This window comes from Melopsittacus undulatus, chromosome 13 (genome assembly GCF_012275295.1).
Source record: "Melopsittacus undulatus isolate bMelUnd1 chromosome 13, bMelUnd1.mat.Z, whole genome shotgun sequence".
Classification (NCBI taxonomy): Eukaryota; Metazoa; Chordata; class Aves; order Psittaciformes; family Psittaculidae; genus Melopsittacus; species Melopsittacus undulatus.
The window spans coordinates 10,187,776-10,207,907 of NC_047539.1; the positions used below are offsets into that span (position 1 = coordinate 10,187,776).

A 20,132-nucleotide genomic window follows, 5' to 3' on the forward strand; every position below is an offset into this window, starting at 1 on the left:
CTTTTTGTTACTAGCCCAGGGGCATGGATGTGAAGATTTAGACGGAATGTGCTGCATGAATCTGAGCAATCATTCAATTCACAAAAGCATTCAGGATTTGAAGGAATTATCTGGAGAGTTGTGACAAAACCAAGGGTGAGACCCTTTTGGACTGTTCTCTTGACTGGGAAATTTTAGTCCTTGGCTTAGACTGTAGCTGGCTTTGTTGTGATAGGGCTTATAGAGTTATTGATGGTTATGCTATGTCTAGCATGTTTGTTTTCTTGTACCAAATGACTTACAAATCAAAGCATAAATCAAGTAATGCTTACACAAACACATACTATGCTTGCTCTGCAAAGCTTAACAAAGAAGGGGGAAATGCAACAATACGTGATCAGTAAGGCCGTTGGCTGGAGAAACGCATGGTGAAGCGAGTGGAGAAGGAGCACTGTTTCATGATGGAAAATACAGAATAGAACCAGCCTCTAGACAGACTGCTATAAAAGCCTGTATGCTCACTCAATAAAGGTCGCTGGTTGCACCACAGCTGCAGTTCATGCCTTAATACGCTACATATGCACATATTTATATCACAAGCAGCACCGGTGCTGGGCACACAAACAGTCCCTGCCTCAGGTATCAAGAGACTCAGGAAGTTTCTTAGTTTTTTCTCCGTTAAGATGCAACCAAACCGAAACATGTTAGAAAGACATTGCCTTTAAAAAGCAGAAATCTGCCAAAGGGGGTTTATAAAATCCTGTTCTTGTACACACAAGATTTACTTGCAAATATATAATTCTGAGCAAGAGAAAAACAGCATTCGAAGGGCTTTCTAACCAGAGGTGACAAACGCAGTGTTCCATAAACTACTTCTATTCGTCAAAGCTGTTTGCAGCACTCAGCCGGGCAGGTGATGGGCTCTTTGGATGTGCCATCTGTCAAAATAAGGACACGGTCAGTCTTGGAACATCCAAACTCAGTTCTAATTATGACTGAGATAAACTACTGCACAATTCTTAAATACTATAAAAGGAACCAGACATGGCAAATCCTTAAAATAAAGGACATTATTAACCCTCAGACTTTGTTCTCTTGCAAACTGGAACCATAAAGTTAGAGATGGTATTGAGGCGCTGGAATGGCCATCAAAAAACCTCTCAATTTTTCCTCTTAGTATTGCCAAATAACCTGCTGGAACAGGCAAAGGCATTCCCATTCTGTCATTTCCTTACCATTAAAATGAGCACCCTTGGTTGTGTTAAGGAGCACTTTTGGATGGGAATTATGGAGATGCTGTAGTGTGTGTAATACACACCAGCAGTGCTGGGCTGCAGGGTAAATCAGCATGGAATTCTGGATTATAAAGTCAGTTTATCATTCCCAAAAGAGAGACCCCGCGACTTGCCTGAAATTTGCGCCGTAGTGCCTGTGTCATTAATGGTGTCAACCCAGACCCACATTCTGTGTTTTCTTTGCCATTTAGTGGAGTGCCTCCAGGACTCCTGAAAAGATCAGAAATAGGAGGAACTATGATTAGTTCTCTTGTTTTTTTCTCTCCAGAGAAACAAAACAAGAGAATAGGAAGGAACTTACCTCTGGATATTGACTTTCTTCAGATGTTTTCGAAGATCTAAGTGATTTTTAGGAGGGGTACTAGCAGAACAAAACAAATTGTTAAAATGTTTTCCATTCTCTGAACAGTGTTAGTCAGTGTTTAGAACAGAAAAAAAATCTAAAGAAAAGAAGTATCTTACATTAAGGAGTTTGTAACATGAGCAGATGACTTGGTTTTAGGTCTCAGACTAACACTCTGTAAATCTGAGACTGTAATTAAGGCCCTGCATGTCCTCACTGGTGATTCTGCCTGAAGGGAGAAAACACATAGCAAAATGAAACTTCCAAGTGTTTCACTGACCTTACATCTATTTAATATTTATACTCTGAAAGATTTCACAGAATCATAAAATGGTTAGAGTGGGAAATGACCTTCTTTTCACCTAGTTGCACCTCCCCTGCCATGGGCAGGGATGCCTCAGGGATGGGTGACCATATCACCCAAGGCTCTGTCCAACCTGGGGTTTATGGCTGTTACACTTTTTTCAGTCATCAAGATCTGAGCGTGTCTTAGCTAAAAATATTTATTTTAAGACCCCCAAACTGTTGCAAACAAGATTTCAGCTGGGCAAACAAAAGCCCCAAATCGGTTAATAACATACAGACATGATGCTACATGCTCTTAAGATAAAACCAGAACTGTCCTGCATGCCAGGTGAGTCTGGAGTCACTTAGTTTCTTCACTTCAAGTGCTGGGTGTAGGATCAGAATGATCACTTAAAGCTGATCACTGGGGTTTTGAAGAGAAGAATTAATTACTTGAGAAAGTTCTATGAGGGACTAAGGCAGAAAATACCCTGGTTCCATATGGAGTTTGCCTTGATACACCATTGTCTGTTTAACCACATGTCCCCTGGTTTACCTTGTCCATCCTGCTTCTGCCATCTGCCTTCCTCAGTTTAACATTCAGGAGGTCTCTGAGGGTGATCTGCATTGGCCCATCTTTTTTCACTGGTGGTATCTGAGTACAAAGGTGGTTGGAAGGAAAATTAGGATTGGAAAGTGACTGAAGTTTCACAAATATACACATTCCTGATGGAACCAGGTCCAAGGGACCCGTCCCAAGCTAAAAACAAAACCAAAACAGAGGAACCTTCTCACCCCCTACCAGAACTGCTTTGGAGCCATTGCCCCTTTTGAGGAGGAGAGGTGCTGGAGGCAGTTTTGGTGGGGGCAGTGGAGGTGGTGGAGGTGGTGGAGGAGGAAGAGGTGGAGGTGGTGCAAATGAAGGCTGCAGCTGTATTGCAGAAGGCCTGGATACTGGTGATGGCAGGTCCATCTGCATTGGTACAGGAGCACCCACAACTGGTCTGTTACACCTTTGACAAAGAGAGCTTTCTGAAGATGAGGCTGTGGTTCCATTCATCTGAAAACAAATAAATTAGAGAATATTAAATCCATTGGCAGAAGTAGATGGAATTTTAGACAGCAAAATTTCTAAGAAAGACATAGAAAGCCTCTTGCAAGGCTCACCAGCAAACCACTTCCCTCTAGCTATGAGGTAATGCTGAATGCAGAAAATGACCAAAGAGAAGCTCTTCAGATCTGGGTTTATTGGCACTGACCACAGTGCCATATGTGTTATGCAAATGTTACCCTGCCCCACCAGGAATGAGACTGACCTGGAGTGCTCCTTGTAGTCTGGACAATTCAGTTTCCAACTTTTTCAGCTGCTCTCTGAACGTATTTAGCTCCCTTAAGTAGATTTGTGACGGAAATATGGCCTCTTTAACCACCTTAAAAGTCTAAGCACAAAGAGAAACCAGGTTAGCATTTTCACTATGTTTCCAGATACAGGGCTATGATTACTACTGGAAGTTCCATCACAAATCTTACTGTAGTCAACAGAAAGGCACAACATGAAGATACAAAATTTCACTAAATAGTTCCTTGACAGGAGCACAGGAAGTAACTTTCTCTCAAAAAAAAGAATGAATTTCATCTAGAAATTTTGAACTCTAATTCACATGACTTGAAAAGCTCATACAATCATTTCTACTATGAAAGACTACATCCTGTCACTGCAAATCCTAATATTCCAATAAAAAACCACAATTGCACATATGCATTTAATGTCCACAGCTGCCTTGACACTCTTCTCATATTTATTCCTTCAATGGTAAGTACTAACTATGCTTTAGATGCTTTAATAGACATAACTAAATTTACAGCGTAGTTCTCCAATCTGACTGTATATCCTGTACCCTAGTGCTAAGAACAGCCTCACATGCTGTTAAAAGCAGAGAAGTAAAAAACATACCTGTGCAACCGTGTTCTGGCACCAACAGTACAAAAATGACGCTGTTGTTGTGAAGGGTTTTACCACGTTTTTCACACATGGCAAGGCTAGTGACCAGAGTGTGGACAGACGGCTTGGGACAGATGATGTGTTCAGAGGAAGATCACCTGCTGACCTGGTATAGAATGTTTCAGAATGAGGCCATAATTATATTTCTCATTTCAGCCTTTTAAAAGAAGCTAAATGTGACCAATCATCTGGAAATTACAAGAACCACCAACAGTAGGTGACAACAGAGCAAACATGACCACAGAAACCAGGAAAGATCAAAATGCATTTTGATAAAGCAGGGTGTCATATTTACAATATATTTTTATCCAAATTGCTTTTCCTGCTTATAAAAGTTTATGGTAGAGTACCAGAAGATATACAAAAGGTATCTGACTTCCAATACCTTAAAGGGCCTTCAAAAAACTGAGGAGGGGCTTGGGACAAGGGACTTAGGGACAGGATAAGGGGAATGGCTTGAACCTGCCCGAGGGGAGACTGAGCTGAGCTCTCAGGCAGAAGATCTTCCCTGGGAGGGTGCTGAGGCCTTGGCACAGGGTGCCCAGAGAAGCTGTGGCTGCCCCATCCCTGGCAGTGCTCAAGGCCAGGTTGGACACAGGGGCTTGGAGCAGCTGCTCCAGTGGAAGGGGTCCCTGCCCAGGGCAGGGGTTGGAGCTGGAGGAGCTTTAAGGCCCCTTCCAACCAAAAACATTCTGTGAGTCTGTGAAACAATTCCACAGCATCCATGCCAGGACATAGACAAGCTTCAAATACAATTTATTATGTCAGGGGACCAAACAGGGGACCCAAAATTGAGTTTAAAAGCCCAAAGCTGAGCCTCCTACCGTGGAGAACAGCCTGAGCCCTGGAAGTCTGCAGCATCTCTTTTTTTTCCCTGTAGAAATTCTGCTCGAGCTCTGTGTTTTCGTCTGCATTTCTTATACTTGGCCATTGCTGTTTAAAAAGACACATTTACAATGAATGTACTGAAGCTTTCACATGGGCACAGAGCTACCACCGAAGAGGCAAGAACATGAGCCACAGTTCAGAAAATCCACTCAGGATTTAGTCACAGTTGTCTTGCTAGAAGCATCATACACAGCTGGTGGAAAATACATCCTGAAGTTCCTATGATCCGAAACGATATATATATACACGAGAGAATGGTGTGAACAATGCAAAGTCCCATTTTCTACGGCTTTTTGTTGGCAGTTTTGCGGAATGGATAAAGCCGTGAAGACTCCGCACACGGGGCCTGGGCGGTGCCGGGCCCGTTACCTGACCGGCCGCCCTGCTCCAGAGGACCGCCCCGTTCCTCACACACCGAGCCCCGGTTGTATCCCGGGTACCCGCGGACACGGGGCCGCCATATTGACACCCCCCCCCCCCCCACATACACTGCGCGCGCCCCCGCTGACCCGCCACCACTCACCTCCCGCTCGGCGCCGCCGATTCAAACCGCAACCCGCGCAGGGCCCAGCCAATGGGAGCGCCGCTCTCTGCCGTCCCGGCCCCCGCGGCCCGTGATAGCAGCTCGCTGATTGGCTCCCGGGCTGAGGCGAGCCCGGGCTCGACGGGAGCGGCGAATGGCCAATCGCAGGGAGACGCGGCCCATCATTGGGTAAAGGCTCGGAGTTGGCCAATCAGCTGCGGGACACCGCTCATCTGGGAACGGCCAATGGGGCTGCAAGGCGGGGGAACTCCGGTTACTTCGTCCGGTTCCCTCCAGGGACCCGTCCTGACCCGCCTCGCCAGAGACAGACCGCGGCTAACCGACCGCTCTGCTTGTCGCCAACTGCGGAGCTGCACCCGCTACTCCAGCCGTCCACCGCTAGGTTTCCTTCTGGACCAATAATGGCTCGCGGTGCTCCCCACCTATCCAATCAGGAGCTAAAGCTTTTCTACCAACCAATGAGCTCCCCCGTACCTCGGAGAGGGTTTACATTCCTCCCGACCCAATGGCGAGAGCGTTCTGTCAGCGGTTAGCCAATGGCAGACGAGCGGCGAGTGACAGCTGCCCAATGGGAGCCGCCGGCTCTCCCATCCTGAGGAGCGGGGGGTGGGGATCTCCCCGCCGCCGCCTGAGGAATGTCAACTATTCAACATGGAGACGGCGGTTACCAAGCTGGAGACCATGGTGAGTGCGGGCGGCGGCCGCGCTGAGGGGCGGCCGGGCCGGGGGCCGGCGGCGGGGGAGCCTCGGAAGGCACCGGGCTGCAGCCTGATGGAGGGGGGAGAGCGGAGCGCGGCTGGAGGCACGAGGGCAGTGCGGCCGCCCTCCGCTCTGCCCCCAGCCGCGCCCGCGCCCCATCCGGGCCCTGAGCGGAGCCCGCGCCGCCCTCGACGGGACGCCCGGCGCTTGGGTCAGGCAAGTTCGGCCGGGCCGGGCCGTTCTGCTCAGCAACCCCCCCCCCGGCCCTCCCTGAGCGGGGCGGGGCTTGCTTGTGCCGCTCCATTCACCCCTCGGCCCGGGAGCAGGGCCTGGGCATTGCCCGCTCACCTGGAGGGGGGCGGGTTCAGCGCAGTCCCGGCCGCGTTACCGGTTACCGTGGCGGGCGCGGCCGGTCCGGTCCGGTCCCGTTGGCTTCATTTCGCCGTCACGGCGGGGTGGGGGGGGCGGTGTGGAGATGAGCGCTGCCGGACTAATCCATTTTGTCTCAGCGGGGGGTGAGGGTGGAGCTCTCACCTGGGCTGGACCATTTTCCCCGCGGGGGTGTCGGGAGAGGAGAGGCCGCTGGGCTGTTCCGTTCGCACCCGGTTACGGGGGGGGAAGCGGAGCGGGGCGGGGCGGTGGGATGGCTTACCGCCGGGGTAGCTGCCCGCCGGGGATGGCGGGGTCCTGGGCTCCGCTTCTCCCTCCGCCCGGGAGGACGGGGCAGGTAGAGCAGGGCAGGTGCGCGGGGCTGGAGGCCGGAGCGGAGCCGGGAGCCTCCCCCATAGCAGTGCCGCGGGTGGGCGCTGCGGCAGCCTGAGGAGAGGGGCGTGTGGGGAGTGGGCCGCGGACGGCCCGAGCTGAGGGCGGCTCTTCCTGCAGGCGCTCACGCAGTCCGGCGCTGAGCTTAGCTTCGTTTCGCCGCTCTCGGAGCCAGCCCCGGGGGTCAAGACTGAGCTGCTTTATGTAATAACCGCTTTTCTGCCTGTCCCACTCATGGAAAAGCGAAATAATAATACAAAAAAGCCCCACAAACTCTGCCGTGTTGGGAGGCACTGGAAAACTGTCCCTTTAAACAGCCAAATTCCTTGTGACCTCCTCCAAATCCTGATCTTCGTTTTTCCTTCCATGTAATGTAACCAGTTTACACTCTTGCTTTAGTTAAAATGCTTCAGGGATGTTTTATGCGTCCAGTCCTTAACTGATAATGTATTTTGTCTTCCTAAATCCTTACATAAATGAAAATGCTGGTACTGCCATAGTTACTGCCATAGTTCTCCAAACTATGGTGCTCCTTTTGGTTCTGCTTGGAAACTTAAAAAAGTTTTGTCATTTGTAGTAGCAGCAGTGTTAGGTAGTTGATAAGTTTAATTAATTGATAGGCTTAATCGATTGATAAACTGCAAGTCTCCTCATGGAGAAAAAAGTGCTTTATTCAATACAGACACAGCACAATAGAGATTTTTGTGTTTGTTTCTTCTGTCCTCTGGCAATCTTGGTTTCAAGTTCTCATTAAGAAATAAGTTAAAATGACGTTAATAGATTCCTAACTGTTACCTGTACACGGTAATCTTACCAAAGCAGAATATTCAAGAGAAAATAATAGGAGGAATGCTGGGAAAACATCCCCACATTATCCCTTAACCTAATGGGCACTAGACCTTAATACACAACAGTTGTGCAGCTCAGTGCTCTGTGTTTAAACATACTTAGTTTATTGTCACTTGCCCAGCACAGTGTGATTATTAAAGCTCAGTTGGGAGGCAGAGAAGAGTTTGGTGTCTGCAAAGAAGCAATCAGCTGAAAGTTGTCTAAACATGAGTTAGTTCTGCCTTTGTCACTCAGAGTGACCTGCATGTCACTGCAACCATAAGACACAGTGATCTTAAAGGTGTTTTCCAACCTAAATGATTCTGTGATTCTATTTCTGTTAAGAAATAAAAAGTAACAACTGAATAAACACCAGAACACCTGCATTATTTGAAAGAGCAGAGATTTCAATCTGTCCTGCCTCATTTTCAGTCTTACTGTACCTTAAAAACAAGGTGGTGTGTCTTGTCATGCCTTTTCTTTGAAGAAGCCATGCTTCTGAGGAGGTGGGGGTTATTTTTTTTCCTCTTTAGCTACTCAACTGCAGTCATCACACTGAGTACGTAGAGTGGTAATAATAGACAGTTTTTTAATTCAGTGACATACTGTGTTCCTGTCAGAGCTCTGAAGTTATTCTAATTTCAAATTCAAAAACCTCAGCCTTGTCCATAGCATAAACTTGATCTCGTATCTTGTATTAGTAGTATTTATTTAAAAACGTGGTTTAGCAAGAATAATTTAGGAATCTCTTTAGAAATACCTAGGTTAGATGTTGGTATTTATTTATTTAATGTTATAGTTTATGTGTGTTATTGAAAGTCTTACTTTCAAGCAATTCTCATTTTAGGTATTGTAAATAGTCAGGGAGGTATTTGGGCCCATGTAAAGTTAGCAGGGGCTTTTATATATAGTAGGGGAAGAAGACTGTAGTGGGACATTGTCCTAATGATCTACTTTATGAGTAGACCAATATGATTATTGCACAGATTATTTCAAGGTGGAGAGCTTGTTTGGGTCAGTTATCCACACAGATCCCACGTAGCAATTTCCAAGTGTGGAGACTATAGCTTGGTCTTTCACCCTGTTCTAACTACCCCACATCTTTAGGAAATCCATTTGAAAAACAAATTGATTTTGATTTCACCCTGTTAGTCTGACATTTTTCTGTTTGATTCTTGTGTTAATTCTTCATTCAGATGATGGAAAATGGTATCCCTGGCTGCCTTCTTCCACTGAAACTGCGGGTGGCACAAGGCAGTTGTGTCTGCACCTGGTTTACTTTGGTTTGTTTTCAAAAGAAGTGTGTTTCCTTAAATACATCTCAGACAATTTCACTTATTAATTTCCTATATACAAACCTCATCTAAAAGTGTAATATGTACATTGGCAGCTATGTCTCACATCACAGCTTCGTGTCGCTTGCTTTTCCTTCTGCTTATTGTTTCTTCTTCCTGGATTTCCTGTGAAGTCAGCTCTCTCCATAGAAGTGTGGTAAAATAGCACTTCTTATTTCCCCGGAGGTTTTGGCGTGCATGTCATGGGAAGCTTTGTTTTACTCTTTGGTTTAGTCTTTTTGTTTAGTTTAGGGATAAAGTAATTTGTAGTAGCTTAAAAAGAACAATGTATATGAAAACACCAGGTAATCAATGGTTATTTGAGGCTGTTCTTCAAAGTACAGTAACCAGAGTGGAATGAACCATGATGTCTACAGAGATTCATTATGCAAAAGATTGTAAAGCTGACTTATTAACACTTTTAACTAAGAATACTGGGACTTAGGCACCTGAGACTGCTGCACAAGTGTTCCTTGAAGGCAGCTGGGATTGGAGACCTTTCCAACAGTTTCAACAGACACAGGCCTCTCCTGAAAATATAGTACATGGTAGTTACTGCTGACAAATGTATCCTTGTGTACAACCATTCCATTTACCTTTAATGCTCAGGACTAATGCTAATGCTAATGCTAAGCCGTCAGATGAGCCTGGGAGTGCTTCATTCAGAGCAATTCAGTTACTTTCTGTGCCTGTGGTTTTGGTATAGTGGACCTACTTTTTCCTTCGAGTGGTGTCTGTCCAGTGCCCTTTTTATGTTGTACTACTAGTGATCATGCACAAAAAGCAGTGCAATGTTAAAAGGGCATTGGCCAGCAATGCTATCTACGTTACTCATTATTACTATTATTATAGTTAGAAGTCAGAAGCCACTGTCTGAGACCAGAAGGTGGTTCTCAAAACAACTGTAGATTGGGATTGTCAGGTTTTTGTTTTGGTTTGGTTTTTTTTTGCACTCATTGTCTTCTAGTTATTTGCCAAGGGGAAGCATTAACTGGCCTTCTAATGACAAATACCATCATTCCTGTGTGTGTTTTTCCTTGGAAGTAAGTGCCCTACAAAGAGGAAAGAACATTGTGTAGCATTCCCATTTCCTATGGTGTGTTCTGGAGAAATGTTACAGGTGTGGAGCTGGCTCAAGTTGTTGCTCTATGTGCATCAGCAACCATCCATCTCTCTCCGCTCCATCCCACTGCTTTTTTGCATTCTGTTGTTAACAATCTTTGCACCTCGAAACCCTAAGAGTTCTCCAACTTTTTATGTAAAGTTACTGTATTCGTAAAAAGAAACAGCTGTATTGAAATGTATGAAATGCACCCCCCCCCTCTGATGGTGCTCTGACATCCATCTGGTAGCCTCAGTGGTAAAGTACACCCACAGTGTTGGGAAATGAGTATGTGTCTAAGTGCATATTGAAGTGATTCAGCATTTGCAAAGAATAAACTCTGGTATCCAGAACGTGTTCCCCCTAATGCAGTTTAATAACATCTATCTTGATAGCAGTTTAGAACCTTTGCTTGCTGTGAGGCAAATCTAATAAATAAATAAACTCAGAATTGTAGTTTCCAGTTAAAAGAACACCAAACTGTTTGAAATTGAGTTTCTGACAGATCTGTTGGGTGGTTTCCCCCTCCTGTTGGTTAGTGGCATGAGGGGGATTATGAGTAATAATGATGCCCTGAAAAAATGTGAGTTCTTGTGTGTCTTAGTATTTGGTGAACATTAACCTTATCCAATTCTCCCTGATCCACAGAAATCACTATCTGACTCAACCTGTTTTTTCAGGTACATATTTTGAGTCTACCGATGACTTGTACAGAATTCTTGCTGCTAACGAATGCTCTGACTTTATTGCACTACTGTACTTCACAGCTAGCAGTGCAATAGTATTGTCAAAGCATCTGAAAGCAGAGTCTCACCTCACGGTTTCTGACACTAGTTTTCCTAAGCCTGTGAGTAAATTACAAATTTACATTTCAAAACCTGCAATTTCTGTGTGATTGTTGTGCAGTGCTCGTCATAGGAATGGTCCTACCCTACAACCTGATGTTTTTGCAGGGGTATGTTCCCTAAAGCTGCGTATGGCAGTGCTTATAAGCACGTTTTGAAATTGCTGTTAATAAATATTGTTTCTTTTAGAGTATACTTTCGGGAGAAAGCAGTGATACTGAACTGTGTTAGTGTTTTCATTAAGCACAAACATTAACATTACAGCCATGTGATGGATAAACATTCAGCTTCACATTCCATTTTCAGTGCCTTGAATCATAGTAGTAGCAGGATGTTAGTGCCTTATCTTTCTGTAAATCTCAAATTACCAGTACTGAGCATTTCAGGAATAGAGTCTTATGGCTAAATTTGAAAGCCACCCATCTTCATTGTCTGCTTTCCCCTAGAATAATTAACTGCTTTTCCAAAGAGCAAATGGGGGAGTTGGAGAAAAGAAAATACTATCTTTTGGGGGTACCTGCGTCTAGAAATGAAAACCTAAAAATGTTTGCTAGTGGAGGAGAACATAAATGATTGAGCACTTAGGGAAAAAATCCCTCATGACTCTTTAAAAATACATAGTATAATAAAAAGTGTTTTATTCTTGCCTTTTATCATAACTGGGTTTTGGGGCATAGAGGGGAAGCAGTTCTGTTGGGCAGATGGTAAGTTATGGGCATAGCAGGGACAGCTTTCCCTTTCAGTTAGAGGTGCTCAAAGTCTTTACTAGATTTATTTGCCTTTTCTTAAGCTACTATTTGACAATGTACTGAAGGTGCATGTGTTTAGGGAAAATCATACATTTTCCACTACATCAGAAAGGGGATTTTACTTGTAAAATACCTTGGATAGGGCACTATTCCTTCAGGCTATCTCAAGTTCCAGATTCTCAAAGGTATTAGTGGCAGTTCCTGAAGGTGGATCCAAAGGCTGATGTTTAAAACATAAACATCCTTTTGGTCTGGCTAGAGGCTACATCCAAACATTACTGAAACTTGGCACTTCAGCTGCCCCTACAGCTCTGCCAGTCAGTACTTTGGGATACGCGCAATGAATAGAGCCCTCCTTGAGAGAGTTGTAATGATGACTTCAGGGTTAACCACAAGATAACTAGTGAAAACTGAGTGAAGTAAATTACAACTGTTCTCACCTTGCTTTCATCAGTGTCTCTTCTGTGATTGTACAATCACAGAATGATGCTCAAATGTGATGATAAAACATTCATGAGTTGTTTGTGAACTGGGAACATGGCTTTTCTTTAAAGCAGAAGCCCTTAAGAGATATTAAAACTGCAGACTAAAATTAAGTAAGTAATAATGCTATCAGCAGGCTGTTTTACAAGGCAATTAGATAATTCTCTGGTGGCTTGTTTATCCCATGGGAAGAAATGTGATGTTATCCATTTTATTATCTATTTGTCTATCTAGTTTATTGGGGAATAATAAAATGTCTTATAATCATCTGAGAGAATGCATTCCTGATATAATTAATACTATCTCTGTTGATATGCTTGGATCCTGAACATGTATGCACAATCTCTGCTGTCTAAATAGCTGATTATTGCAGTTTTGCTAACAGAACTTTTAGGGTTTGAAAGGAAAAGCAACTAGCCAAGACAAAGCTCTAAAAAGGATGGAAAATATGTTAATATCTCAGGAGGGAAAACAAAAACACCTCCTGCATTCAGTGAAGATCACATTGTTTTCTATTGATAGAACTTGCCCCTTTGGTCTAGTACTTAAAAACTTCATCCTGAGACATTTGGCATTGCAAAGGCATGTAAATTAGGAGGAGATGAAAATGTTTTCATGTGTTTTGGGGAACTGCAGGAAGAAGGTACTAACAACAAGATGCAAAGAGAACAATTAGGACATTTGGGTTAGAAAGAGGGCAAAATTAATAGAGGTGTGTGTGTGCACATGTAATCCTTATATGTGAAAGTTTTTGTCAAGTCTGAAGGTTTATTGCTTTATATTTTTTAGGCTAGAAGTGTGTCAGTATAATTGGCAGACATTAGCTAATGGAATGGATTGGAGGAATAGAAACTTACTCGTATAGTGCACAAGCCTTTAAAACAGAGGCATCTGGCTTCTGCTTTCCTGAAATACAAGAAAAGAAAACGTTTGGGGGTTGTCTGCAGTTTTTGTTTTTAACATACTGTGGCTGACCTGAAATATTTTAGTTCCAGAAGGCAGAATCTGACCTGGATTATATTCAACACAGACTGGAATTTGAAATAATGAAAGGTCTTCCTGATGATCTGGCACCAGAGGTAGTATTTTCAGATTAAATTTATAGATTTTATTGCATTTTGTATGAAGTCAGTAATAAATGGATGATTTTCTTTAATCCTAAAATATACGTAGCTGTTCTTTTATCTAGTTGTTAGGCTCTTGTTATATTTCCTGTGTTGTATATCGAAATAACTGACTTAATATGAATTCAGTGCAGAAACCAACAAAACCCCTTTGAGTTCTTGGTATCATGAAATTCCCTCATGTTCTGCTTTGAGAAATGAGTAGTACAGTTAACACCTAAATTTAAGAGACATATTCTAGTCTGAGCTAAAACACACTCTTGCTTTGAGATCAAAGATAATCTTCCATATGAGCAATGTCTAAATTCAGATTTGAGGGAGAGATGATATGAAGGAGAAAACAATAAGTGGCATCACATCAAGGATTTTATAAGTCCTTGCCTCAGTGTATATTGTTACATGTAGTGGAAAATAATCTTTTTAGTTAGAAGTCCCAGATTTATTCCAGACAAACCATTAAAATTCACCAACACAGTAAACTCATTCTCCTGTATTTGTTGTGGAGCCACAGAGTTGTCCTTTTTATTAACACTATCATTTCTGCTTATGAAAGACCAAATGAATAGATGAAACATCCTCACAGCTACACTTTTTATTGTAAAGGGTCATTTCATGTTATGTTTTAGTGGCACTAATGCCTACATTTTTAATTTGTATGGGCCACATTCATTTTCTCTTCTTACATAGTTTAAATATACTTTTAATTTCTACATAGGAAAATCCAGTTACTCTCTTGGAAGAAATTGCAGTGGTGAAATCTCGTTACAAAATGTTGTGTATGCAGATGAGAAAAGTTTTCACAGAGCAGAGAGAATCCATCGGGCACATCTGTGCTGCTCTAGTGAACACAATGAAGATAGTTCGGGTGTTAAGGCAACGTGCTGGTCTTGAGGTAGTATTTTCATTTTAATCCCTTGTGTCTCGCTCCTGTAAATGAACATGTGTCTGTGTAACCCATACATAGACGAAGTAGTTGCATTGGAAACTGTTACATGTGGAGATTCTTAGAAGGCTTTTAGAAAGTAAGCTTACCAGAAGAAATGTTTGCAAGACTGGAGCTTTTTTGTGGTAAAACACAAGCCTGGTTCATCACTCTGCAGTTAACCTAGTGGTATGCAGTTTGGAGCTGAAGTAATACCATCATTCTTCACACTTTTTGTAATAATACCTTTTGCAGTTAAGGCATTGGCTTGTATTGTGGTGGATTTGGAAGTGCTGGGTTAACACTGCAACTTGATGACCTTAAAGGTCTTTTCCAACCAAAATGATGCCATGAGGAAATGTTGTGACACATGTTTGAATAGTTTCACCGCAACTGATGCCTCTGTGCACAGCTGTGTCCCAGTTCTATACTGACATATTTTCAAGTAGCCACCTTAAAGGAATTAGACAGAGGAAACAATTTCAAAAGGCAAAAAAGCTTTTAAGTGGCAAATGTATTTTTGCTGTCTAAAGTAAGTTAAAGGCAACACACTAACATCTGCAGTGGAATTGCTTCTAGTACAAAGTAAGTTTTTCTCAGTATAATAGAAAAAATCAGAGAATCATAGAATAGTTCGGGTTGGAAAGTACCTTAAGATCACCCAGTTCCAACCCCCCTGCCATGGGCAGGGACACCTCACACTAAACCATATCACCCAAGGCTTCATCCAACTTGGCCTTGAACACTGCCAGGGATGGAGCATTCACAACCTCCCTGGGCAACCCATTCCAGTGCCTCACCACCCTCACAGTAAAGAATTTCTTCCTTATATCCAATCTAAACCTCTGCTGTTTAAGTTTGAACCCATTACCCCTTGTCTTATCACTAGTCCCTAATGAAGAGTCCCTCCCCAGCATCCCTGTAGGCCCCTTCAGATACTGGAAGGCTGCTATGAGGTGCCTATTAAAAAAGTCAATAACAAACAGAACATTTGTGTAAGCGGTCTCCAGGCACTGCTTCATCACAGATTCGAAGAGGCTGTGAAAGCATTAATTCCATCCCTTCACAAATAAGGGGATTTAGATCAAACAAGCTAATTGATAGTCTAGTGGCAAAGACAGAACTGGTGTGACTCAAATGTATTCCCAGATCTCAGCTCTCGCTAAGATGTTCTAATGACAGTGCCTCAAGATTGTGTTTAATTTGTGGAAAGCTCTAGAGAGGTTACTGGTAGGTTTTATAGATAAAATGTAGTCTATAGTGATTTAAAAGACAGTAGTTATGCCACAGAAAGGAAAAGATGTTTTCTCTGCCCAGGTTCCAAGGTTACACTGCCAAGAATAATTTCATATTTGGACTTTGTTACAGTGGAAGACTCTTGTCTCTTGAGTTTTATTTAGACTTTTTAGATAAAGATTTTCATGTACTTTGTATATATCCTAAACCAAAGATGGATTAAACTATTACAGCGAAATTCAAGTTCTTAAGTGATATACTAGTTCTTATCAAAGAATTTTTCTTCTTTCTGTTGAATCATGTATAGTACTAATGTTAAAGGAATATTACGGTTGGATCTTTCAGAAATACTTTGCTTGTAGATTTTGTTTCATTTGAAGGCAAGTAGGAGTCTACTGTTAGTTTCCTTAAGGAAAGGGCTACACAGGCATTGAGTTCTGTAAATATCATCACCCTAGGAACTGAGTTCTCTGTGTTTGTTTGTTTTTCCTAGTGCTTACCCCTGTCAGCAGAAGAACAGGCTGCAGTACTGCAGTTAACCTCTCAAACTGTTGAATTGCTAGTGGAAGAGGTAATGAAGCCAAAGCATGTCTATATTCCAGAAACCATTAATCCTGAGTGTAGCTCATCTGAAGTCAGAAGGGTTTTGTATTAACACCTCTCCAATGAATGGACTTTTTTTTTCCAGAAATGGGACTAAAGTTTCTAAGAAACCTTTTAATTTTTATTCTATGTTGATTAATTTTATTACTTGTTACAATTAAATTATCCACAAAGAAAAAATTGGCTTTGATGGAAGATTTTGTTCTCCTTTTAGCTGGGATACGTTTACGTTTCTTTTCAGAGAGGTAGTTGATTGCTCTTGTTGATCCTATTGTTCTGGGTGGGAGTAAAGAATTTAATGGATTCAAACTAACATATATCAAAATGTAAAGAAATCTAATTTCATATAAAATACTAAATACATTTTGAAATATGAGGAACAATAAATATATTCTAACTGTAATGAAGTAGAACATAGATATAAAATAATGATGGCTAAAATGTCAGATATTCTCCCATAGCTACTCAAAGCACAAACCTCTAATATAATTATCTGCAAAGATTTGGTCTGTGACTCCTATTGAAAACAAAATATGTAAGAAGGTTTATAGAGCATAATTATCTGATCAACCTTAGCTTTTTCTACATGTCGTTTCACTGCCCACTACTCCTCTGTCACAGGATTCCTTGCTTTCTGTCTCTTTATTGCCACAGTTGGCTGGCAGGAAAGCTGTCCAGTATCTCACAACTTCATTCACCTGTTTGTACATATTTTCTCTTATGTTGATAAAATCTCTCAATGTTTGTCTTTTATTTAATGCTCAAGCACACATGCAGATGTCTTAAACCTGTGCAAAATGTAGCTATATCCTGCAGCTACTGAGGCCAGTTTTAATTGATGTCAGTCCCTATGTCATCATTATGTTTTGAAGATGCTCTCTGAAAGGCAGAAAGAATGGCAAAGTGTCACAAAGAGACTCTGGTATTTTTTCATCCGTGCTGTATTTCTGGCTATGGGGAGTTAGATACAGCTACCTTGTCAGAGCTGTCAGCCTCTGGAGGCTGCTTGAGAACAGGAAAGCCATCTTTTTCCTTTGCTGCATGTGCAGAGCTTTCAGCTAGATCCATACTGGAATGCAAAGGAGAAAGCTGAGGAGGCTCATCTGACTTGCATATAAATCCTTCCGTATACGGTTTAAGCTTACCTTTTATTTGAAGGCAGGGTTTGTTTAATGCCTAAGATTTTACTGCTGACTTCAGTGGCTGCAAGATCCTTGTTTATCCAGTGGTAAAATGTAATTACTTCTGCAGAAATGAAATTGTAAAGAATAATCTCTAAACAAAATTCCAACAATCCTTATATTATCTTGTTTGGTTTTAGCCATCTTATTCGGGACCTACAAGCACTGCCTCAACTGAAGGTAAGTGCTGAAGGAATAATCTTCCTGCTGGTTTTTCCTCCCCCTTGATTTCTCCACACTCCCAGCCCCAGGAGATAAGCTTTATGATGATATCACTCTCTAAAGACCTCCATCTGTAATATTGAGCTCTTACTGTTCTGTACTATTTAAACATACCAAGTTACCATCTAGAATCAGGGAGTAATGAATTCAACTGTTTTACTTCTGGAAAAGGCAGATACTGTAAATAACTTTAGCTGACAAATAAAAGCTGTATTAACCCTGAGTACCAGAGGGGCAAATCTCACAATAAGAAGGAACAGGCTGAGACCTCCATACAGTTCCTCTGTTATTTACAAAACATACAACCTATGATGTTCAGTAAATTCACTGAACATTTTCACTCTCAAGCACTAATAACTAGTGGTTTTATGTCAAGAATTTAGACTTTAATATATAAACCTGACCCCTTAGTTACATTCCACACACAGTTCCCATGTCTCTGGGAGTTTTCCTTGCTTTTGAGGGGATTGAAGTAGTTACTGTTGTGTTTATGGTCTGGAAGAAAGGGTGTACCAGTCTTACTACAGAAATAGCAGTTACTACAGAGATAGCTCATCCCTACCTTTAGAATTGAATTTTCCTAATTCTTTAAAAAGGAATGAACAAAAACCCCCAAACCAACCAAGTAGTCATTGACAGACCAGATTTGTTACTCCACATCAAATCTCAAAATACATGATTTTTTGTTGAGTCTGAGGTACAGTGATGGTTTGGAGGGAGTATCATCCTTTTCTCCTTCCTTTTGCTGAAGAATCTGCCCTTAGACCCATTTTAGGGGTTTCTTAAAAACAATGAAAGTCTGATTTCTGAAGAAACAGGTATATTCTATTTCCCTATTTTTAGAATCACAATTCAAACCATTGACTGAGGAAATACTTCTGACTGTACCAAGAACTATCAGAAGTACTGGTGAAATAGCAGACTTGAACAGTTTGTACAGGGAGTTACTGAACCCCTTCATTGTAAACAAGAACAGATAAGAAAGCCATTAGTAAGAATTTCATAAGCTGTAAAGAAATTCAGCCCTTTCAAATTAAAAGTAGCTTAGTTAACCCCTCATGGCTACATTGTAACTTCATCATTTTAGTCCCCTGTGCACTTCCTGGTGAGGTACGTGCCCCAGAGTGTGAGGTCATCACACAAACCCCCTAAATGACTTGAATGAGTTGGTCATTTTCAGAACTGCATGTCAGGTTCTTCATTATTTTCCCTTTTGGTTTCAGTGCACAGATGTCCAAAACTGGGTCTGTTTAGGAAGGTTTTGCTGACACAGTTGTACTGCCAAAGCCTTTTAGCTTTCAGAATCTACAGCCAGACTGGGAAAGCAAAGCCCTGATGATAAACCATGGCCCCAAACCCTGCCCTCCCCTCACCAACCTGTCCCACCTTGCGAGCCTGAGTCCTCTCTGGCCCCTGCACTGCAGGTTTCTTGCAGGGTGATGTTAAAATGAAGGAAATTGAAACTCAGGACTTGTCTTTAGCCCAGGGGTTGGATTAGCAAATGACATCTCAGCTTGATGTAGGACAGAAAATGTGACTGAGGTTTACAGAGTACTTGCAAAAGTAGTTCAGGAAATAGGATGCTCTTTTCAGCCTTTTTCTGCCAGAGCTGATGTTTGATACCCTGTATTGCTAAATAATTGCTTTTCTCTTACAGAGCAGCACTGTTCTGGAGATGAACAAGATGAAGATGAAAGCCACTGACTCAAGAATACAGATCTTGAAAGAGCTGGCTATTGTGGACTTGACAAACAAGGAAATGTTAAATTGGTTGTGTCAATAAAGGCTTGGACCATATTTATTTGACACAGAAGCATCTCAGTCATTGCTCCTGGATTATTAACAAGGAAGTATTGCTGTGGTGGCTCTGTCCTCGTTGTAGATGCCAGAGATGAGGGACTGGGTCATGTCACACCAGGACACTGCTTCCCAGACCCCTTCCGGATGTGTTATCATTCTACCAGGGTATGTTTGCTGCTGCAGCCCTTGGCAGCCTCTGCTGAGAAGCAGTGAGCAGCTTCTCAGCTCATGCTGGGAGGACTGCCTTGCCAGGGGCTGAGAACTGCACTCATGATGGTATTGAGGACAGTGTTTCAGTGTTGGTAAGGATCTCCATGCTTGCTCTTGTTCAGGTTTGACTTTGTTGACTCTTTAAAATACAAGCCCCAAAATTGCTGCAGACTTAATCACGGAGGAGACACCTCTGTGAGATGAATGAGTTGGTTTAGTTACAGGGAATTGGAGCAACTAGCTTTGATCCTGACATTTTATAAGTAGCCATAAACATCTTCAAGGGAGGGTGGCAATTACATTGGCACAATCCTCTGAGTGATACATGGTGCCTGCAGCAAAGGAAGCAACAACATTGATTTTAACTCCATGTCAGTGTTACACAGCAGCACACTGAGCTGCACTGCTCCCCAGGTGCTCTCTGCTCCAGCAGTGTTCATTGTGGCCACAAGACATTCCTCATCACTTTCTCAAACCAGAAAGCATCATTTGGTTCTTCACTGGGAGCAGCTTTAATGCCATTCTGCCAACCCATGATCCTTTTTAATCTTATTTCTCCCTGTCTTCCTAAAGAGGGAGGGTGAGCGAGCAGCTGGGTGGGTGCCTAGCAGCCAACCAAGGCCAACCCACCACACACATCCATGCACTTCTGCTTCTTTTCCAAATGGGCCTTTGCAAACATTATAGAATCACAGA

At 42.6% G+C, this 20,132-nt stretch overlaps 2 protein-coding genes across 2 annotated transcripts; one reads left to right on the plus strand and one right to left on the minus strand.

Annotated features, from left to right (window-relative positions):
* Positions 1–530: 530 nt before the first annotated feature.
* Positions 531–5,939, minus strand: PRR11 (proline rich 11). Its single transcript, XM_034068778.1, has 10 exons — positions 5,316–5,939; positions 4,729–4,837; positions 3,857–4,010; positions 3,219–3,341; positions 2,705–2,962; positions 2,459–2,557; positions 1,737–1,846; positions 1,576–1,635; positions 1,388–1,484; positions 531–917 (listed from the first exon to the last, which is right to left on the minus strand). The coding sequence occupies exons 2-10, from the start codon at positions 4,833–4,835 to the stop codon at positions 855–857; spliced, it is 1,071 nt and encodes a 356-aa protein (XP_033924669.1). The 5' UTR covers positions 4,836–4,837; positions 5,316–5,939; the 3' UTR covers positions 531–854.
* On the plus strand, positions 5,858–19,239 carry SKA2 (spindle and kinetochore associated complex subunit 2). The gene is given in 7 exon segments (XM_034068779.1): positions 5,858–5,922; positions 5,924–6,020; positions 13,128–13,217; positions 13,978–14,154; positions 15,914–15,991; positions 17,345–17,384; positions 19,084–19,239. Coding segments are annotated over 7 exon segments (579 nt in total). The 5' UTR covers positions 5,858–5,872; the 3' UTR covers positions 19,131–19,239.
* The last annotated feature ends 893 nt before the right edge of the window (positions 19,240–20,132 follow it).

Bases quoted from the DNA above. Each gene is read 5' to 3' on its own strand.
- PRR11 (XM_034068778.1), bottom strand. From the start codon at position 4,835: ATGGCCAAGTATAAGAAATGCAGACGAAAACACAGAGCTCGAGCAGAA. The intron at 2,558-2,704 runs GTAGGGGGTGAG...CTTTGTACTCAG, and splicing joins ATGGCTCCAAAGCAGTTCTG to ATACCACCAGTGAAAAAAGA. The intron at 1,485-1,575 runs GTAAGTTCCTTC...TGATCTTTTCAG, and splicing joins AAGAAAGTCAATATCCAGAG to GAGTCCTGGAGGCACTCCAC.